Below are 20,687 nucleotides of genomic sequence, written 5' to 3'. Positions count from 1 at the left end.
CCGAGCTGACAGTCATCTATGCCACTGTGACATCATCCTGTCACATGCCCGTCAACACCCTCAGGAGAGGCTGGATTAGGTGAATAAGAAGAAGATAGCGGGATGGGAAAGGAGAAAAGGAGAGAGGAAACAAACTGGCGTAATAATAATAACAGGGCAAAAAAAGGGAGGTTTAATAGATGCAATTAAATAAAGCGTGGCGGAGCGATTGAGGGAGGAGGCAGAGGTGGAGAGGGAATGAAGGGGAGATGAGCAGACAACGTCTTATTGAGAGAGAAAATGAGGGCTGCAGAGGGGAAATTGATGAGGGGATGGAAAAGGGGAATGGTGGAGGAGTGGGTGAGGGTGAGGGGAGGAGAGGAGAAGTGGATGGACGGGTGAGAACATGAGGGATGAGGGTTAGCGGCGTGGCTGGGATAGGAAGTGTGTCCTCATAAACAGAACAGCTACTGTATCTGGGTCTTGCTGATCATACGCTGGCCCCTAGGAGACCATGAAACACAATATAGGTCCCATGTCCCATGATGGATGAGGGGCCGGGCTGCGGTGTCAGCCCACTCAGCGCTCCCCACCAGCAGGGACAAATCACTCAGCCTCCGCCCCGACTCGACTCCCACCTCCCCACCTCCACCCCCCATCTCCTCAACACACAGGCTAATACAACTAATGGAGCCATCTGCAGTGTTTCGACTGGCTTGATGCTCTTTGAATAGACTTCTGCTGCCTTGTTGTTGATGAGATTTATTCATGGGGAGTTGATGTTTTTTTTTGGGAAGTTGTGCAGTGAAATAACTCGCTGGTGTCATTTCCCCGTTGCAAAATTAGAAACAAAAGTGGGTAAAAATTTGATTAAAGCAGAAGTAAGCGATATTTTTGTGTTAATATAAGTCTTAAATAGTTATATCTTCCGACAGCAATCACTTACATAGAGTGTTTGGACCGAAACACGGGTCTGTCAGTCACTCTGCTCTGCTCTGAGCCGAGGAGAAAACTTTTCTCGTATCCTACAAGTTTTATCCAATGAGGAGAGAGAACGGCATGAAGGGCTGTGTGTGCAGGGACGAGGACCAATAGATCCATGACGAGGGCGGGGGCTGCTAACTCCATCGGCTGACAAGACGTTATGGTGCGTTCAAGGCAACCCGTAACTCGTGTTTTTCCGACCTGTGAAGTCGTACCAGTTCGTTCTGGTACGACTTCACGGGTCGGAAGTTACGAGTGGCTGTTATAGTGACTTTCACAGGTAAAACAGGTCGGAAAAACACGAGTGGGTTGCCTGGAACGCTACAAAGTCGTAAGTCGTGACTTGAAGCTGTAATTTACGGTTTCAAAAGCCTGCCTGGAACGCAGCATTAGCCAAAACGACCGGATCTAAGTCCGGTCGTTTTGGCTAACTTCCTGTCAGCCGATGGAGTTAGCAGTCCCCGCCCTCGTCCCTACGTCACCACATTCACGCGCATCCCTTGGCTGCACACACAGAGAGGACCGCCCCTTTATGCCGTTCTCTCTCCTCATTGGATAAAGGTTGTAGGATACAAGGAAAGTTTTCTCCTCAGCTTACAGCAGAGCAGAGTGACTGGCAGACCCGTGTTTCAGACCAAACACTCTATATAAGTGATTGCTGTCGGAAGATATAACTATTTAAGACTTATATTAACACAACAATTCTGCTTACTTCTGCTTTAATGACTTTGAGAGTGCTGGTTTTTTTTCTTTTCTTCCCCCTCCTTCCACTATACTCACTGTTGCTTTCGCCGTGACGCCCTATAGCCGCCTGAACACCACTCCCCCCTCGCCCCCCCTCATCCTTTACTTTACTTCCCTTTCATGGGCTCTCTTAAATCAGCTCCCTGCTCGTAGCCACAAGCAGCAACAAGGGAAATGGTGAATGAGCCCCAGACTTAGATCTGACAGGTTTTTTAAAAAGATGCCTCGTTTGTGCTGACCTACATCGCTTTTTCTCTCCAATCATCTTCCCTCCTGGGCTGCTGCTGCCGCCGGCTCAGGAGGCTGCCATGGGGACCAGCGGCCCCGGCCCGGAGAGTCATTAGGAGGCTTGACTCACTGTGATTGTTGGCTCATGGCTCCCACGATTGAAAGAGTCGGACAGGCCGCCGCGCGTGATAAAGGATGGCAACAACTTCCTGCTTGATTAATACTGTATCGTCGTCTTGTTGTTGTGTTGTGTTGTGTTGTGCAACTCAGCGAGTGCAGCAACGTTCCCAAACAGAGAGAGAAAGATTACAGCTTTGATTCCCACTGAGACCTCCCACACCAGCAATGTACACACCCACTGATGGAGCAGCAGCACCTGTCAAATGTTATGTACTGAGTTTGCTTCTTCCTGGTCAGATTTTGCGCAGCTGTATCAACATTGTAAAGTAATTTTCCTCATCCCCCCTCCCCCACTACGAACACGACCTCGTCACTTCATCACCTGATCAAGTCGTCGTGACAAATGTCCCAGCAAACAGTTACCTCTCCTGCAGACACAGAGTGTTTATTTAGAGTCGTGTTACTGACCAACCAGCAAGTACATTCACTTCTGTGCTACAGCTACTGGCTGTTTGGAGCTGAGCAGGAAGGATTTAGAGCTTATCACAGCTTTTTACACCAAAAAAAGGGCAAAACTGAATCAAAACAAAAAGTTTGTAGGCTGTAAGAGCAGAACAAGCGATGCATTTTGCATTGCACTGCTATTTAGCTTTTAAAGGAGACATATTATGCCCCTTTTCCACAAATTAAAATAGTTCCCATTCAGGTGTCTTAAAGACATATCTGTGACATACTTCGGTCAAAATACCCCAAGGATCAAACATCACAGCTCTTTTCATCCTCTCAAAACAGCCTCGTTCAGAACGGCTATGGTTTCAGCGCCTGTCCCTTTAAATGCAAATGAACAACCGCTCACCCCGCCTCGCCCCCTCTGCCGGTACTCACAGGTAGGGGTGGTATTATGCAAATTCGAAAACTAATTACGTCATTGTTGGACAACCGAGGGAACAGCTCATAAAACCACATGGATATCAACCTAGGGAGTCTGACAAATTACAAAAGTTATGTTATGTAAAGAGCCTTCAAAAAGTTATATTTCCATAACATGTCCCCTTTAATATAAAATCACGGTTGATTGTTGCTTTGAAATTGGTAGATTTGGGCACAATTAACTTCATTAGGCACTGCTGTTTATTCTGCTTATTCAAGCATCACATTTTCCAAACAAGCAGAGAAAAACCGGGATAAAGAATATCGTCTGTAAACAGAGTATACGCCTAATTTTCCAGTCTCATTTCCTCCTCTTCAGGTTCTGTAAGGCCTCTCAAACACACACTTTTCGTTGCTCATTTAAAGGTTGGTAATGGTCAACCACATTATACAGACGGGGACGTGCAGCAGAGCCGATGTTATGCGCTTCACAAGAATCTGAAAAACAGGATTATGCACAATCAAATGTGCAGCACGACGTTGTTCTGGAAAATATAAGAAATGATCTCCATTTAATTTGTGTGTCCTGTCACTGAGAGTCTGTGTGGGCACTACACAGTCTTGGCTTGTACTGAATGGAAGCGCATCTCTGACACGCTCCATTTCAGAAACCGTCGCACATTTTTACAGCTTTTTCAACAAACATTCGACATCCAGAGTGGAGGTTGTCCGGGGCCACGGAGCTCTTCTGGGTTTTATTCATATTTATTTCCCTGTTGCGTCTCTCTGTGTGTGGTGAATCTCTGAGCTCATTAAGATGCAGCTCTGCCACGGTGCAACAGCAGCTTTCTGAGATGGTAATAATAACGCAAACAGCTTTACAGCCTCCATTATGGTCATCTGCAGGTGGGTGATTACACCCAGTCCACCACACAGGGCTTTGACCGGTCGGCCACCGTGACCCAAACTGACTCACATCTCAAGACACAAGAAAGAGATGAGAGGACCTAACACTTAACACAGAGAAGAAAATCACGAGTTTGTCTGTAGATAACAGATCAGCTCGAAAACAAAATGTCTCCTCCGACAATAATAGCCTATAATCAACTGTGATCACAGCATCGGTGTTTTAGGGGATCTGATCTCTTAAAGATGTAATAAATACAAGGCGGCTGCAGTTTCCCAGAATCACAGATCAGCAGTTTGGTGATAACAAACTGTCAATTGGTTTCAGAGGGGAGGGGGAGTGTCTACGGAGGCTAATGGGATTTCTTGGGTTCCCTCATCAAACTCATCAAATACACAATCCAACAACTCAAAACGCTCTGGTGGACAAGTTGTGACCTGCACATTCACCACGCTATGAGATAATAACAGAACGTTACCAGACAGAGTTGTTTTAGAGGTAAATTCATGCAAAACCACTGATGATCGTTCCTGTCGGGGGCAGTTTTTCGGCAAGCAGTCTCTGCATTTACCTCTAAAACAACTCTGAAACTTCGTTATTATCTCATAGCGTGGTGAATGTGCAGGTCACAACTTGTCCACCAGAGCGTTTTGGAGTTGTTGGATTGTGTATTTGATGAGTTTGATGAGGGAAACCAAGAAATCCCATTAGCCTCCGTAGCGTAGCTCTGAGCAGCTCGCGGCTCTGCTCCGCCGTTCTAAAAATAGCTTGCACCGACAATAAAAGGTAACCAACCTACTTGTGAAACTATAGGGATTATGGCAATGGGCCAATTTGCCAAAATGTTGAACTATCCCTATAAAGATGTAATAAATACAAGGCGGCTACAGTTTCCCAGAATCACAGATAAACATTAAACCTCTCACGCAGCTCAGCAACACAGTGGTGATAACAAACTGTCATTTTGTTTCAGAGGGGAGAGGGGGGTTACTGTATTACCTTCCACCTCAGTGCATGTGAATTTAGCTGTAACAACCTGGGAGAGTATTTTGGTTTTATTTTTTCATTTTTTTAAATGAGTGATGGGTGGTAAAAATAGATCGACTCTCACTCATGTTGCGAAGCTTTGATGAGCAGCTCTCAGCATCTGGGTGCGCAGCTCGGCGGTATCTACCTGTGGTATCGCCACTGATTCACAAATTGCAGATTCGCATTCAGCATGAATCAAGTCAAACATCTCTTCATTTGTGTAATGATGGAGACAATTGCTCTGTTTTGTGAGATGATAATGATTCCTGACAACAGTTTACCCAGCAGCTGCGATGTAGATTAGTGACTCCTGATTCGGTAGTCCTAAAAAACACACCACAGCTGCACCAGGGGTTTTTCTGTCTAACATCGGAGAATGCTTTGGATCCCAAAGTGTTGAAAAGCTTTTTTTTTTAGCTTCTTTCAAGTCATTATTTAAATTTTCTAACATAAATTTAGTGTTGTGGTTGAGTCTCTCTGCTCTCATCAGCCTTGTTTCCAGAGGCAGCTGTTTTCAGAGGGAGAAGCTGGTGAACACAGAGGAGCATCTGGCTCACAGATATTTTATCTCTGGAGCTGGTGGAGACGAAAATAGAGCTAAAAAACAAAAGAAAAAAAAAGTGGATATTGTTTGGAAACACAAACACGACTCAAAACGAATGCTCTTGTGGCCGAGTGTCTGGTGGCAGTGGAGTAAATAGGCAAATGTCTGCATCGTGTTTACCACAACAACATAAATGTTGAGCCTACAGCTTGTTATGTTTTTTTTTATCAGACAGCTTTAATTATAAATGTCTAAATATATAAAAGCTGCTGCTGGACGAGGACAGGGTGCCACTTGGTCTGCGCTTGTGCATTGTCCATATTTAGAAGGATTGTCTGAACAAATATAGATCTGACCTAATACACAGTGCACGCCGGTTTTGTTGCTTTTATCCTATCATTTCCCTTTTATCAGATCTGGTCTTTGTAGATATTTGTGCTCCGAGCTGTATTTGATTTCATTAATAAACCAAGAGAATCTCAAACCTCTGTGGAAGTTTCTATTTTTATCCCGTATAGCGTATTTCTCTAGAAAGCTGAGAGCAAAGGTTTCCCACTCTTCCTGTCTGTCTCTAACCGTCTGACAGCGTCTTGTCTTATCACATATATTCTTGGCGGGATCATCCTGTGCCATCGTCCTCAGTCTGCTGGGCTCCATGAAAACAGCCAGGAGCGAGCCAGCAGACGGGCGCGGGGAGCTTACGGGGTAACTGCAGAGACAGGGATGAGAGAGATGGACAGAGATGATGATGGAGAGCTGTTATTAGTTGTGGAAGGACACTAGACGACTTGGCCCACACGACCCCTCGGGGTAGAGGCTCACTGGCTCGCTGTGATTAGAGTTAGGTGCTTGACAGACCTCCGCTCAGAGAGAGAGAGGGAGAGAGGAAGAGTGGATGATGCGAGGGGAAGGAGGGGTGGAGAGGGGGGGACAAGCGAGGTAAGCTGGTCATCATCCTCCGACTGACCCCTTGGAGATTTTTTAATTGAATTCTGAAAGCATAAAAATGATCATAATTGTTTCAATGACATCAAAAAGAGGATAAATTTATCATGTTCTTTTCTTCCCGAGACAGGCTGCTATTTTTCATCAACCCGCAAATTCACAGATGACCTAGTTAGAGCGGCACACTTGGATGCACTGCAGAGAGGTTCGGAGAAAAACTTTGTGCATTTTAAGAAATTTAATGGAATTCAAAGGCAGCATTTCCGGGAAAAAATAAAAAATAAACAAATATATATATATATATATAAAAACAGAACACTCAACAAAACTGTGCGCAGCATCATGTGGGACTACGCTCAGATTCATGCTCAGCCCAGCAGTGTCAAAACAGTAGGTTAAGCACTTTATCCCTCAAACAGTCTGACGTGATAAGAGGGCAGCCTGTTTAGTCCTTTGTTAGCCAGATAAGAGCCTGTGTTAGTCCGCGATGGCTGCTGCGAGATCACTGGTAGATGAGAGATTAGCATATTTTTAGACGAGTGTTTCATGTGAGGAACCTTATTTCTAAATAATGAGGGTGCCCTTTTTTTTTTTTCCTGTGCCTACAACCCAAAGATCAAACCAGTGGGGAAGAGCTGCAGACAAGCAGACTTACAAAGGTCTGGGTGCGGAGACAAGAGGACATGTGAGCTGGGAAAAAGGGACCTAAAATGTTATGTAGAAGGAAAAAAGGGGTGATATGCAACATAAAAAAAAGAGGAAACGTAAAGCTAACCATGAAAGCAAAAGGAAAAAGAAAAAGTCTTTCATACAGCTCTGGAAGTAGCAGAACAACATTGTGTTCAGAGACGGAGAGAAACCAACAGTATCTAGTGGAGCCAGAGCCTCCATTGAGAACATCAAGGTCATGTCCGCTGAACGGGGGCGTGCGGGGCTTTGAATGGCCGGAGGAGCAGTGTACAACATCCTATATAATTACACCATCAGTAGATTACATATGATGGGTTTTAGTTACTGACAACAGGGCAGAAAACAATTTTCCCCCCCGGAGTCATAGTTACAGCAGCGTGGAGGCAATCTGGACCTGGACTCACGACACCCGGCCGTCAGCTCCAAGTATCAAGACAAAGAGATATTAATGTGGTTAAAATAAATTACTGCATTGAAACTGATTTAAAAAAAACAAACAAACAAACATCTGTGAAACAAACGGATTTATCTGTTAAAGGGATGGTTCAACATTTTGGCAAATTGGCCCATTGCCATAATCCCTATAGTTTTAGGAGTAGGTTCATTACCTTTGATTGTCGGTGCAAGCTATTTTTTGAACGGCGGAGCAGAGCCGTGAGCTGCTCAGAGCTACGCTACAGAGGCTCATGGGATTTCTTGGTTTCCCTCATCAAACTCATCAAATACACAATCCAACAACTCCAAAACGCTCTGGTGGACAAGTTGTGACCTGCACATTCACCACGCTATGAGATAATAACTGAATGTTACGAGACAGAGTTGTTTTCTAAATTCATGCAAAACCGCTGATGCATGTTCCCATCGGAGGCAGTTTATCAGCAAGCAGTCTCTGCATTTGCCTCTAAAACAACTCCGTCTCATGGCGTGGTGAATGTGCAGGTCACAACTTGTCCACCAGAGCGTTTTGGAGTTGTTGGATTGTGTATTTGATGAGTTTGATGAGGGAAACCAAGAAATCCAATGAGCCTCCGCGTAGCTCTGAGCAACTCTAAAAATAGCTTGCACTGGCAAATGAAGGTAACGAACCTACTGCTATGACTATAGGGATTATGGCAGTGGGCCAATTTGCCAAAATGTTGAACTATCCCTTTAAATTGAGAAAAAGTGATTTTAAAGTGCAGTCAGTCCTCATCTGTTTTGCATCTCGTAAAAACCACATGAGTGGAATAAACTGCAGATTAAAGAAGTAGGAGCAATGCAGTTAATTTTGTAGGGATTCATGAAACCATTAAAAAAAGAAAATAACCTGGTCGTGCTTCAGTACAGTACACTACATGAACACAACACACGACAAATAGCTAAATCTGTTTGACACCTAACTAATCACATTCCTTTAGATTATTCTTCTCTCTCTCTTTTTCTCTTCGTTACCTCTTTTCTGGTGTGGTTTCGTTTTCTTTGCTCGCTGGCGCTTCCTGTAGATCTGGGAGGTTGGCAAAGTCATCCTGTTCAGCCAGCCCGATAGCTAGAGACAGAACAACCATCTTCCCCTCACTGGACACACAGACAAACAAGACATCACAAGGCCACACAGGTACAGTATGTAGACAATAGAGGGGCACGCACACACACAGACACACACATACACACACAAACATAGTCCAACATGCACACAAAACACAGCGACACGCACATCACACATTCAATTCATGTACAAAGAGAGAGTGGGAGAGAGGTGGTAGACTGTTGTGAGGACACTATTTCACTTGAACAAAGGCTCAGTACTTTACATTACAGTTCATCTCACCTGAGTGTTACTGAGTGAACTCACATTTTACTAATCTAACATGTAAGTAACACTCTACTGCATGCATTTATTCTCATTTTGTATACCAGGATTTGTTTGTTTTTTTAAATTTTCTTTACATTTTCTCTTTTAAAACCCTAGATTTAGTTGGTTTATTGAATGTGCATAACAAACCCTGGAATTGTTGGTTCATATGACACATCTTTATGCACCTGTCTCCCATATTCAACATGTTGCATGTGCACTGGCACCAAAATGCCTTTGATTTTAACATTATCTAACAGTTATTATGCAATACCTATTCAACATTAACATACAGAACATCATGTGAAGATGTTGAAGGAAACTGGTGACTATCTGTAGTGAGTAATTACATATCGTCTGAAAACATAATCTGCCAAAACAAGTAACACACAACCCTCGCAACCATCTGGCAAATGTTTCTCATTTTTATATATTAGAAAATTAGACTCCATTAGCAGTGAGTAGAGAGGAAAGTGTGTTATTGCTGGAAGAAGAAGGTCTGCAGACGTTTTCTCTACCGTTCCCTGTGCTACTAAAAGCCATCCAGACTCTGAATGACTAAAAAGCCTTATTCTCACAGTCTGGGTAATGTGTGGTGTCTATGATTACTTAATGTGCTCTATGCTGTATCATTAGCTGGAGCAGTTTCTACTGTACAAAGAGATGCTTTCTGATGCCAGTGCTACTTGTCGCAAGGTGGGTTGACTCTGTCTTCACTTCTTTAACGAACATGTTGTTGTATGGATCAAAATAAGAGACACATGCACTTCCAATGTCTATTATTTATAGCATAGGATGGATGCTTTTTCTTTTGTCTCACAGTTCATTGTTAAAATATATGAGGTTACATAATGGATCAGTGAGCAGGTTGAGTTCTGACAAGTACAGGGATGTATTCAATTTCATATGAGGGTTTGTTTTAATCCACTGCAGATACGGTAGTCATTAAATGTGTTCAAATAAAACGAGCATCATTAGCAGAGAGGTAGAGAATTACTGTTGCCTCCATGGCTTTATCATCGTTTGTTTCGCAGGAAAAAAAAAAAAAAAGCAAGTGTAGAGAAGCGAAAGCTGAAAAGAGGAGGATTGTTTCAGAGAGGAAAATAGAGTGCAATTGAAATGACATGCAGAAAAAAAAGAGAGAGAAGCATAGAAGAAAAAGCAAAAAGGAAATCCATGAAAATTGAGGTGGCCTGAACAAAAACCTGCAACAAAGAAAAATATCACGTTGATTTTCAGCCGTTATTCTCCAGCTAAACATGCCTGAAGTCATTTAAATTACGTCTCACTCAAGTAATGCTGCGCCGGGGATTCATGCGGCCATGCAAACGGTGACCTTAACAAATGAACATTTGCCCACAACTAACCTTGTAATTCACAGTCACAAAAAAAAAACAACCCACGTGCAGGCACATATTGTACAAAACTCTCGCTTCTCATACTTCTCTGCTTCAACCCAGCTCCTTTTCTTTTCTTTTTTTTTTTTTTTCACACAGCCTCTAACATGGCGTGCCGATCCAAGGACAACCTTTATGCATTTTCTTCACCATGGTAATTTCTTAAAGGGCAGTTCCATCATGTGGCATCGCATAACATCACCTTGACTGTGTTTTTTCTAAAGATATAAAGGCATTTAGCTTTGTTTTTTTGTTTTCTTTTTTATTATTATGTGCATTAGTATCTGTCTTAATGTGGTTTTGCAGGCGCGTTGAGCAGGTGATGAATGAGAAAAGTCCAAATGTAATCACAGCCAGTGTTCATAAGTTATAATATGAAACTGCAATATGTGAAGGTTTACAGTAAATCCTGCAAAGACGATGACAAATGTGTAATTGTGCACATAAAAAGATATCAAAAAAGGTTATAAAGGTTTTTTGAACGTGAGGTATTTTTATGTTTTATCTGATTCTCCTTAACAAGAGGTGTGTTTGTGTTTGCACTGCAGGGGCAAATATCGAAAACAAGAGGAACACATTAGCACTTGAGAGACAGCAGCAACCCACTGGGGAGGTGTAAACAGCCCCAACATGAGGCTCATCGATAAAGTGAATGGATTTTGTATAGACGACCCTAAAAATAAATAAAATAAATAAATAAAAAAAGACACGCGCTGCTCACTCTAACCGGAGGGCAGTGAGATCATTAGCTCCTACACCGGCTCTATTGATCAGAAATATAAGCGTGGGTGGTGGCTCAGTCGCTGCTCTGTGCTGTGACAGGCATGGACACACACACACACACACACACACAAACACACACATACATGAAAGGTGAAACTGCTGCATTTGGTTGTTCATACCCCACTGATCGCGAACACATAATATACCCACTCCCCCCCTCTCCTCTCCCCCCAGGGTCAACAACCGATGTGTTTGGTCCGGTGAGATTCATGAGGACAGCGACAATGGGTGATACCACCTCCGTGTAGATGTGCGCAGCCCTTATTTGAATGATGATTCACATAGGCAGGGAGGTCACTGGCCTGGAGACACTGTTAATGGGAAGACACGCAAAAAAAAAAAAAAAAAAAAAAGTACAGAGGCGCACACACGGCTATTTGTGTGTGTGTGTTTATGTCCGTGGTAAAAAAAAAAAAAAAGGGAGGGGGTGTTTACGTGAGGCTGCTTTGTGGAGCACATCATCTGTAATCTATCATTCAAGTCAAGTGGAGGAGGAAAACTCTCCACCTCAGACAATCAGCTGAGGCTCTTCAGCGGCGGAGGAGGGAAAGAAGCGGGAAACTGTCGGTGTCGTTTGCAACTTTAATGATCTTTGTTAATTGTAACTACACTATCAAGAGAGCAATTAGAGAGAGCACAGGGCTTGAGTATTTCCATTTTTACGCCACCTCCTATCTCAACTCCACTATGTTCATTTCACAATTTTATTCACTATTTACATTGTTTATTCAATCTTTTACATAGAAAAATATAATTATAGTTTCATAACACATGATGCATTGTTTTAATTTAGCTCCCAAACAGCATACCAAGTGGTTAAATTAGCTCTCTGAGGGTATTGTGGCTTTTATTTTGAGCCCTTAAGTGCGTTTTGCAGGGAATACCTCTGAACATTTACTCACATACTATTTTATGGGCAGGGATTTAATTTAATTTTTAATAGTGTTTCTATATTTAAATGGTCAAAATATTTCTTCTAACACAATAACAAACTAAAGGTTAACCTCAAAAGTGACATTGGAGCTGAATGAACATCTCTAAAACGCTGTTGGACCAACCCTCAGGGGTAACACTTTACTTGAATAGGTATTAATATGATTGACAAAAAACTGTCATAACCATGACATAACAGCTGTCATAAACATCAATGAATACTTATAACAGCTGTCGTTAAGTGCATCAAAAGTGACATAACTTACCGAATGACAAAGTTGACATTATTTGAGATGTATGAGAACTTGACATAATTTTTAAAGTTTGGCAATTAGGTCTGCTATGACAGTTTAAATTGTCTTTATGTCAAGTGGTCAGAACAAAAACATCTCAAACAATGTCAACTTTGCATGAAAAGTGACATAATTTACCGAATGACACTTAACGACAGCTGTCATAAGTATTCATTGATGTTTATGACAGTGTTATGTCAATCTTATGAATACCTATTCAAGTAAAGTGTTACCAAATCTGGTCAGTAGTGAACATTTTGTCTCACATCACACTGTCATGAGCAGCAATATAATATTCAACAGTGTCTGTCAAGAGTAGAAAACCTAAAGACACTCACAGGAACGACTTGACGTCCAGCCCTCTGTGGCGGATCTGCTCCATCATGTGATCCCAGCTGCCGGGATTCGACCTTGAGCGTCCGGCTCCTCCTCCTCCTCCTCCTCTGTAGCGGGAGGCTCCAGCCGGACTCCCCCGGACCCCCCGCGGGCCCCCGCGGTGGCCCCCGCCGCCCGGGCCCGTGTGCAGCTGGCCCAGGCTCTGCGAGGTGACCGGGGGGTCGTTGGGACCCGGGGGGGGCTGGTGAGTGAGGGGCTGTTGGAGGCTCTGCTGCCGGACCAGAGGCCGAGGCCGCGCCACCGCCGAGGACGGGATGTGCTCCAGGGTGGAGGCGGTGGAGAGGGAGGCGTCGCCGAAACTGAGCAGAGACACACGGGAGCACAGAGGAAAAAAGAGAGAAAGAGAGAGAGAGAGAGATGGATACAACAAGGTAGAGGTTGGAGTTAGAGATACAGGACAGGGCAGGAAGTTTTGAGAGAATTTAGAAAAAGTTCATGGCGATCTCAAAAGAAATATGGAGAGGATAAAAATGGCAAAAGCATATATAAATACAGCAGAGATTGAAATGTGAGAACATGGTGTCCGTGGTGAATTTCCCAAGGAGAGAGAGAGAGAGAGAGACAGAGAGAGAGAACAAACAATAAAGAAGGTCAGAGAGAAAGAGGAGAACAGAGCTGTCAGAAAGCTGTTAAACATTTGTATGAAACCAACTGTACAGGGGGTTTTGAGCTTATTTACTGTATGCTTGTGGGACAGTGCACGAGTGTGCATCCAAACAGGCCATGCAAAGTGTCAACATTCGATTATACCTCTCCAGACTGGTGTCAAAACAGACCTCTGCCTAAGTGGAATTAGATTCAATCTGAAGTCAAAGCATCACTATCACTTAAACTGTGGTCTGGTCTCCGGCTGCAGCGCTAAATTGTTTCTGTATGTTACCTCTCCCCCTAATTAGTCCTGACCTACTTCTACCTTTTTTTCCTCCTTGTTGCCTTCTCCCTCCCGTCTGCTCCTTTCCCCCCCCACTCTTCCCTTTTTACCTTTTCAGCTTCTGAGCCCAGCTGCTCTTCATCTCCTCCGTCTATTCATCTTTTCTTCGCCCTCAGCCCTCACATCAATCTATCTCCACGCCACCTCCAATCACTGTTCTTTAAGTCTGCTCTCTAATTACCGGTCTGCTGCTCTTACAATCATGTAATAATGCTTCACCCCCTTATCCTCCCCTCAATCACTGCCCTGCCTGATGACTGTAAGCTTGTGCTAAACAGCTCTGTCTGGAGCTAATGCTGCGAGGGAGGATTTACTGCCCGGACCTGAGTTGTGTTAGCGGCGCTCTTGAGCATTAACTCGGCTCTAACTCTGCTGGAGAGCACAGAGACAGCCCCCCCCCACCCCCCCTCGAGGAGCAGAGCAATGCTGGATCAAGTAAATACAAGACAGATCTTAAATACATGCACTCATGCACACACGTTTCCTCTCGTATACACACATACACAAACTGCACGCCACTGGAGTCTTTCCTGAGGATAGGCTTTGATGAGACTGTTTACTTACTTGTGCATAATAATTGAACCGACTAAATGTGCATTAATTTACTAAAGTTGTTTGCTGTATTTCCGTGTGATAAGAGTTTCCGAGTGGGAGACGGTATTTTTAAGCATTTAAGAGTTCCACATAGTCAGTCAAAGTCTCAACAACGTTATAGGTGACGCATAGCTGGAGAACGTCCAAGCTCCAAGTTGAATCATTAGAAGAAAAGATCAGCAAGTGCGTTCAAAAATATCTGGATCTTTGATGGAAAAAGTCAAAGACACAAGCAGCCTGTGCTCAGCTACAGTACAGCATTTAACTACTGAATCGCTCCTTAGGCGCATTTTGATAAGAAATATCCAATCAAGCTTTAAACTTTTATTTGAGCTGCTAAAGGGGAGCAAGGGGGGAAGCCAAGAGCAACACTATTTCAAAATATGACAAAGAGCTCTTCACTTTTAATTTGTTCTTTGTCAAGTTTGGCAGAATTTAAATATTTTGGCAGTTTTTTTTTGTTCCCGCAAGCGACAATGATGTGTTTGATTTGCTCTCATCGCACCCCTCACTTGGTTTTGCCAACTGCCGCTGAGGCTTGTGGGTATTATCCAACTTAGACCTGTCCCTCATATCACACACAGCTCAAATAATAAGTTGGGATATACATTACATAAACCTATGTGGTTATTAAACTGTCCAGGAGGCTCTCCTGAGAACAATGAAGGACATCATTAAAAGAAAACTTCATTAAAAATTGATGATAAATTGAATATTTATAGTGGGGGAAAAATACGTCCAGACCCAGTGGCTCCTCACACTTGGCACTAAATATGAAAGATGTCAAAGCTATGCTAGTTATTCTTCATCAATCACCTTTACAAATATTCTAGACCTATATTACATACAGAAACAGTTACATCCATTCAATAAACGCAAGATCTTGAAGCATCCATAAATTACATTAATATATATTTAAAGTTCACATAAGAGAAATTATTATTTTCCAGAGTAATACAGTGGCATACAAAAGTTTGTGCACCTCTGGTCAAAATTTCTGTTAATGTGAACAGTTGAGTGTACAGCAAGTGGGAGATGAGATGATCTCCAAAAGGCATAAAGTTAAACATGAAACACTCTTTTGAAATATTTTAAACAATATCAGTGTGCTATTTCTGCAGCAGCCTGCAAAACAATGGGAAACCCAAGCAACTTGAGCTCTCAGATAACTTTATTTACCATTTATACGCTGTGATAGTTTCCAAAAGGGGGGCTACTAGGTACTCATGGCTGTAGCTATGAGGTCACCGAGGTCCGGACCTCGGCAAGAATTACACTTGTTGTGTAAGATCATCAAACAACTTTTAATATTAGACAAAGATGACCCAAGTAAATATAAAGTGCAGTTTTCTGTTTGTTTTGTTTAGTTTTTTTTTGGGGGGGGGGTGCTATCCAAACCTACCTGGTCCTATGTGAAAAATTAATTACCTGATGTTCTCAGCTGTAAACGATATAGTCTAAATGTAATCACATACCCCTTTCCCACTGGTCAAAAAACCTGTTTAAGCCCGCTAACAATCGGCTTTTTGGTCGACGACCCGTGTCTCATATCACGTAGGCTACCAAAACAAAGCTCTGCTCTCATTCAAGACTGGGATCAAAAGATCAAAGAACACTGACCAAAAACGATTGAAAAAAAAAAGAAGCGACTGACGTTTTGTGCTGCGGACGTCCGTCATACGGCCGCGGCAGACTCGCTGTCCTCCGCGGTCCTGGTGCTCCAGGTCAGCCAGACTCGCCTGCCTTGGCGGACGGACACTCCGCGGCGGGCGGCTGTGGCATGACACTGTGTCTCTTGCACCGCGGATGAGGGCGGGGCGACTGGTTTATGCTCTGTCTGATCCCTCAGCGGGGGGTCCGACCCTACTCATTTTGGTCAATGGGAAAGGGGCCAAATGCCGATTGTTAGCGGGTCGACCTGCGTTTAAAAAACCCACGTCGACCCGCTAATTTTAGTGGGAAAACGGCTATAGAAGGCTGAAAACCACAGGACATTTCTGTCCTGAATGGGTCTATAATAATAAGAATAAAAAGTCTAACTGTGCGTTCACATGCCAGTTGACGCTTTGGTTGCTCACTGTCGCCGAGCTCTTGTTGAAAATGAATTGACTTCCGGCGTTTTGACGCTTTGGAAGCTTTTGGTGTGAAAGTGAGGCATAGTTTTTTGTCAATAATGTGAACATTTTCCACATGTTCACACCCCCCCCTTCGGACCTCACCAATTTCTAAACCCTGGCTACGGCCCTGACTGTACAACACGTGGTATATATTCATGTTTTTTTTTTTATAAGGCCACTGTGAATTTTCCTCTACATGATGAATTGTTCCTCTGGTGACACCATCAGACTTGTCATGGACCACGAGGACTAATGGACAGAGGTAAAATGAGATGTATGAAAAGCATAAAAACGCATTACAAAGAAACTGTTGTCATCTAAACATTGGAGCTCATGATGCAAAAATATTCAGCCAACTAAATATGAAGGACGAATACAAATAGCCCAGTTACATAGAGAGCTCTACATCGCCCATCATTTCAGGGTCCAACAAATATGTTATCATAACTGACATCATGATGAATCAATACATCTGGCTGGAGTGAAGGTGGCACTCGGCCAGACATCTGGGAGCCGGTCCATGTGCTCATGAATTTCAGTCTGTTCAGTGTCATAAATTTGTCAAAGAATTAACTCATTTGAAAAAGTGAAGGCCTCTCCTATGCTGATTTTTCTCGATGGTTGTGACTTGTTGTGCTTTCAGGTGTTGTAGCTACATGTAGAGCAGCGTTCGTTCATAAGCACGAGCCCTCTGTATGTACGAGCTGTAGCCTATTGCCGACTTAGAGGGATATTCGCCCATATTTTTCTTGCTTGAAAGTCAATTAAGATGACTATGAACCCTTGAATGATTATGTAATTAAAGAAAATTGAGGAGAGAGAAAAAAAACAAGGAGACAGAGTCAGAGCGAGAAAGAAAGAAAAAAATGCAACAGTGAAGAAAGAAAGAGAGGGAGAGAGGGAGACAGAGAGAGAGAGAGGTGGGGGAGAGGTAAATGCCTCAAAATAGAAATCAATTCCAGAGGAGAAATGGAAATCAGAAATATTTCAGAGAGAACAGGTTGAATAATAACACGAAAAGGAGAAGCGAGAATCAAGTGTCCACGCTCTCTGTTGAAAGTCTAATAGGTCCTGTACGTAGTTAGAGAGTTGGTCAAAAGTTGTCTAATGACGACTGAACAAATCCTTGGACCTCCGGCTGCACTCGTTAATGAATCTGTTCAGCTGTGTTTTCTCTGTATTTTAATGAATGAACTGTTTGGGTGATAAGAACACAAAAGACTGTTTGATTATCTGCGCTGTGATTTACATACAGAGATCTTATATTTATTATTCATTCGTCTCTTGTCTTGTCTCTCTCACAATGTGCTATTGGCTTTTATCCCTTAAAAAATACAGCTTTCACTAACTAATGACTTTCTTCTTTAAATTCTCATATATATGAGACAAGTTCCTATTTAGATACAGAGAGTTTATAGAGCTGATCTTGCGATAATGATCATTGCTATTTCTTGGTACTTTCACAATCTGAAAATCGTACCAATTATTCAAATGAATCAGTTTGAATGTTGATAATATCTCATTAGGGATACATACTGTGATAAGGAGTCACGTGTCTTTTAGGTTAATAAATGCAATATTTTTTAACTGCAATATAACATCTATGAAGTATTTGTGGTTATACACAAATCTAAATCTCAATTATTGGTTTTTCTCCAGTCACACAAGGTTTATTATCAGTCACTGTTTACACTATCAATCGATCATATTGAATATCAGCTGGCTGTGATGTTTAACGAGCTGTTGTACAAACATAATTGCAGAACCAAACCTCCTCCGCACGTTGCAGAGGTTTGGTTAAAATCAAACTGCATTCAGCAGCGGGGCTGCAGGAGAGGGTTTCATTTGCTTCCCTCGCCCGTTAAAACGGCTCACCTGCTGTTTATGCAACAACTCACTCCGAGTTTAAAAAGCTGTTACATCAGATGAATAAACAAGCTATTTCTGAAGATCTTCTGTGAGCATCTGCCTCGTTTGAAATTCTTGAGACTGTCACAGCCTTCAGTAAATTGGCGCCTGCGGAGGAACAGTATGACGGAGTGGATTCACTTTGTCTGAGACTGGTCCTCACATCAGCTGGTGGATATTTGGCAGCTGACATAACATTGCTGTTTGTTTATGAGTGAGGGAGCTCTGTGTAGTCTCTGTAGACACTTCAAGGGTTTTCTCACAGCTGGTTCCTCCGTCGGTCCGTCTTTACATTGTCTTCACCTGCACATATCAAAAGCAGCTTCATATCCATGTTGGGGTGGGGAAAACATGCAACAGAGTCATTCATGATGCCTTTACAGACTCACACTCTTCCTTGATCTCCACACCATGCTGCTCTTGTGCCCACTGTAGCCCCTCATGCGTGTCCCCCCCCCTCCCCGCCCCCGTCACCATGCGCCACTCACTTGCCAAACCGAAGGCCTCCGGCATGCATGTGGCTCTGGACCGTCTGCCAGCGCCCGGCCTTGCTGCCCCCCGTCACCATGCTGCGAACGCTGTCACTGCGACTGGGCCCCGCCCCGCTCCCAGAGCACGCACCACCCCCGCTGTCGCTGGCCCCCGGCGAGGGTCCAGCACCGCCCTGCCCACCCTTATCCACGGCCCCACTGGGAGCGAGGACCGGTGGCGTTGTTGATCGTAGACAAAGAAAACACGGACAGACAGGAAGTGGAAACGACCAAGAGAGGATAGAAAGAAGAGAGGGAGAGAAATAGACAGACGAGAGACGGACGCACAGACGTACAGAGCCGGAGAGCAAAAAAAAAACAAAGCATCATCAGTAAAGACTGTCACACCGGTTAACAAGACACTTTGTGGACACGGTCCAGCCACAAGTGTCCGGTACACAACAAGAGGTTGGAGGAACAGCTGCTGGTCAGTCAGACACTCAGTGAATCAGACAGTGAAGAGGTCTGAGCTGACATTTAATGTGCAGCGCCGGGTAAATTGGAGAGCACAGCTGTTGGGCTTTTTGGACACAAAGACAAACTGAGATAAACAATAAACAACAGTTGTGCACAAACACTGAAGGCCGACAGATTACTGCACTGACTGCAAATCATTTATGGAGTAAAATATATAATGCTTGCACCCAGGTGATGTTAACACCGGCAAGAAACTTGCAGATATCTACAGGTTGGTTTTTTTTTCTCATTGCAGTTGCACAGAGTACAACAATCTGTTTTTTTGGGGGGAAATGTCTAAGGTGCGAAATGGGCCAAGAGCTGCAGCAGGTCGCCCCATTTCACTCCACAGAGGGGAGCAGCAATGACCAACCTGCTGGCTCTGAGAATTAGGCATAATAGCTGAGTAATGATGCAAATGCATCATCTTTCAAGACTGCAGATGGAGGTGATGAGGACAGAACACTAATGTCTCCACCTGCAGCTCATGGTGAAAACAATGGCTCTCAAATAGGTTCGAAAATGCTCAAAAATGTTTCTCAAGGCTTATAAATATGTTTCTGCAGGAAGGAAGAGTTCTTAATAAAAAAAAACAAAAAACATTTTCTCCATTATTCCTCATCTTGGCGCCTCGCCCACGCCGGCTGACCTGGACTTCAGGACGTCACAAGAGACGAGTACAGACAGAATGACGACTTCAGTGCAGGGGACGGTCCACGGAGTGAGGACAAATCACACGACACACAGCTGCACAGCAGGACGACGACGACTTCAACAACATGTAGACATTAAGTGCAGGCTGACGGTAAAATGAATGATTCTGACTGAACAATGAGATATGTTGTCCTGGCTGTCTGGGCTGCTGTTTTGTTCAACACTGCCCGTGCAGTTTCCCATTTATTTCACATTCACTTCACCTTATGTGAAGCGTTTTGAACGGAGATAAACAAACTTGCCTCGTCTCCCCTAAAAAAAGCGCCATTACTTCGACAATAAGTAGCAAGAAATGTTCGACTCACTAATCTGCTATCAAATATCTCAAAAATGCCACTGTCATCGGCCTATTAAATGCCATTTATTATAAATAATTATGTCAATAACAATCACAACAATCGCTGCTGCTCGCTGATTTTACAATCATTTCAACATCACTGCACAGATACAGAGTAATTTATCTCCCTGTGGTTTTTGAAAAGAGTCAAGTGAGATGTAATTAGAGAGGATAAGAATAAGCAGGTTCGCTTAATGCCTCGGTGACATGTGAGATGCATAAGTGATGGAATGGAGGATGATATGAAACAGACGTTTTACCATCCAAACACTTAATTGTTGCACTGCACACGGACAGATACAGTGTCACTATTTTTGGAACAGGGCTCAGTTGACTGGACTCAGGAGGGCTATCAGGCAGCGACAAAGCACTTACAGTACTATGAGGGAAAGTGGGAGTAGTGACGACAAATGAGCAGGAAACACAG

The 20,687-nt window shown here is 43.4% G+C and overlaps 1 protein-coding gene across 3 annotated transcripts in view; it reads right to left on the bottom strand.

The window, feature by feature from the left end:
* The window catches only part of syt7b (synaptotagmin VIIb), a 100,815-nt gene that overhangs the window by 20,100 nt on the left and 60,028 nt on the right, over positions 1-20,687 (bottom strand). The window contains exons 6-8 of one of the 3 annotated variants that reach the window (XM_085759748.1): positions 18,712-18,912; positions 12,616-12,972; positions 8,472-8,594 (exon numbers count right to left, since the gene is read on the bottom strand). In XM_085759748.1, the coding sequence (XP_085615874.1) occupies positions 8,472-8,594; positions 12,616-12,972; positions 18,712-18,912 (681 nt within the window). Of the gene's footprint in view, positions 1-8,471; positions 8,595-12,615; positions 12,973-18,711; positions 18,913-20,687 lie in introns of those variants that run through there. The other 2 variants (XM_085759757.1, XM_085759765.1) reach the window with 2 other exon arrangements.

This window comes from Trachurus japonicus, chromosome 3 (assembly GCF_045865225.1).
Source record: "Trachurus japonicus isolate A0001 chromosome 3, Traja_1.0".
Classification (NCBI taxonomy): Eukaryota; Metazoa; Chordata; class Actinopteri; order Carangiformes; family Carangidae; genus Trachurus; species Trachurus japonicus.
Note: the sequence above shows the minus strand (reverse complement) of the source record. Positions and strands in the feature narration are given on the sequence as shown.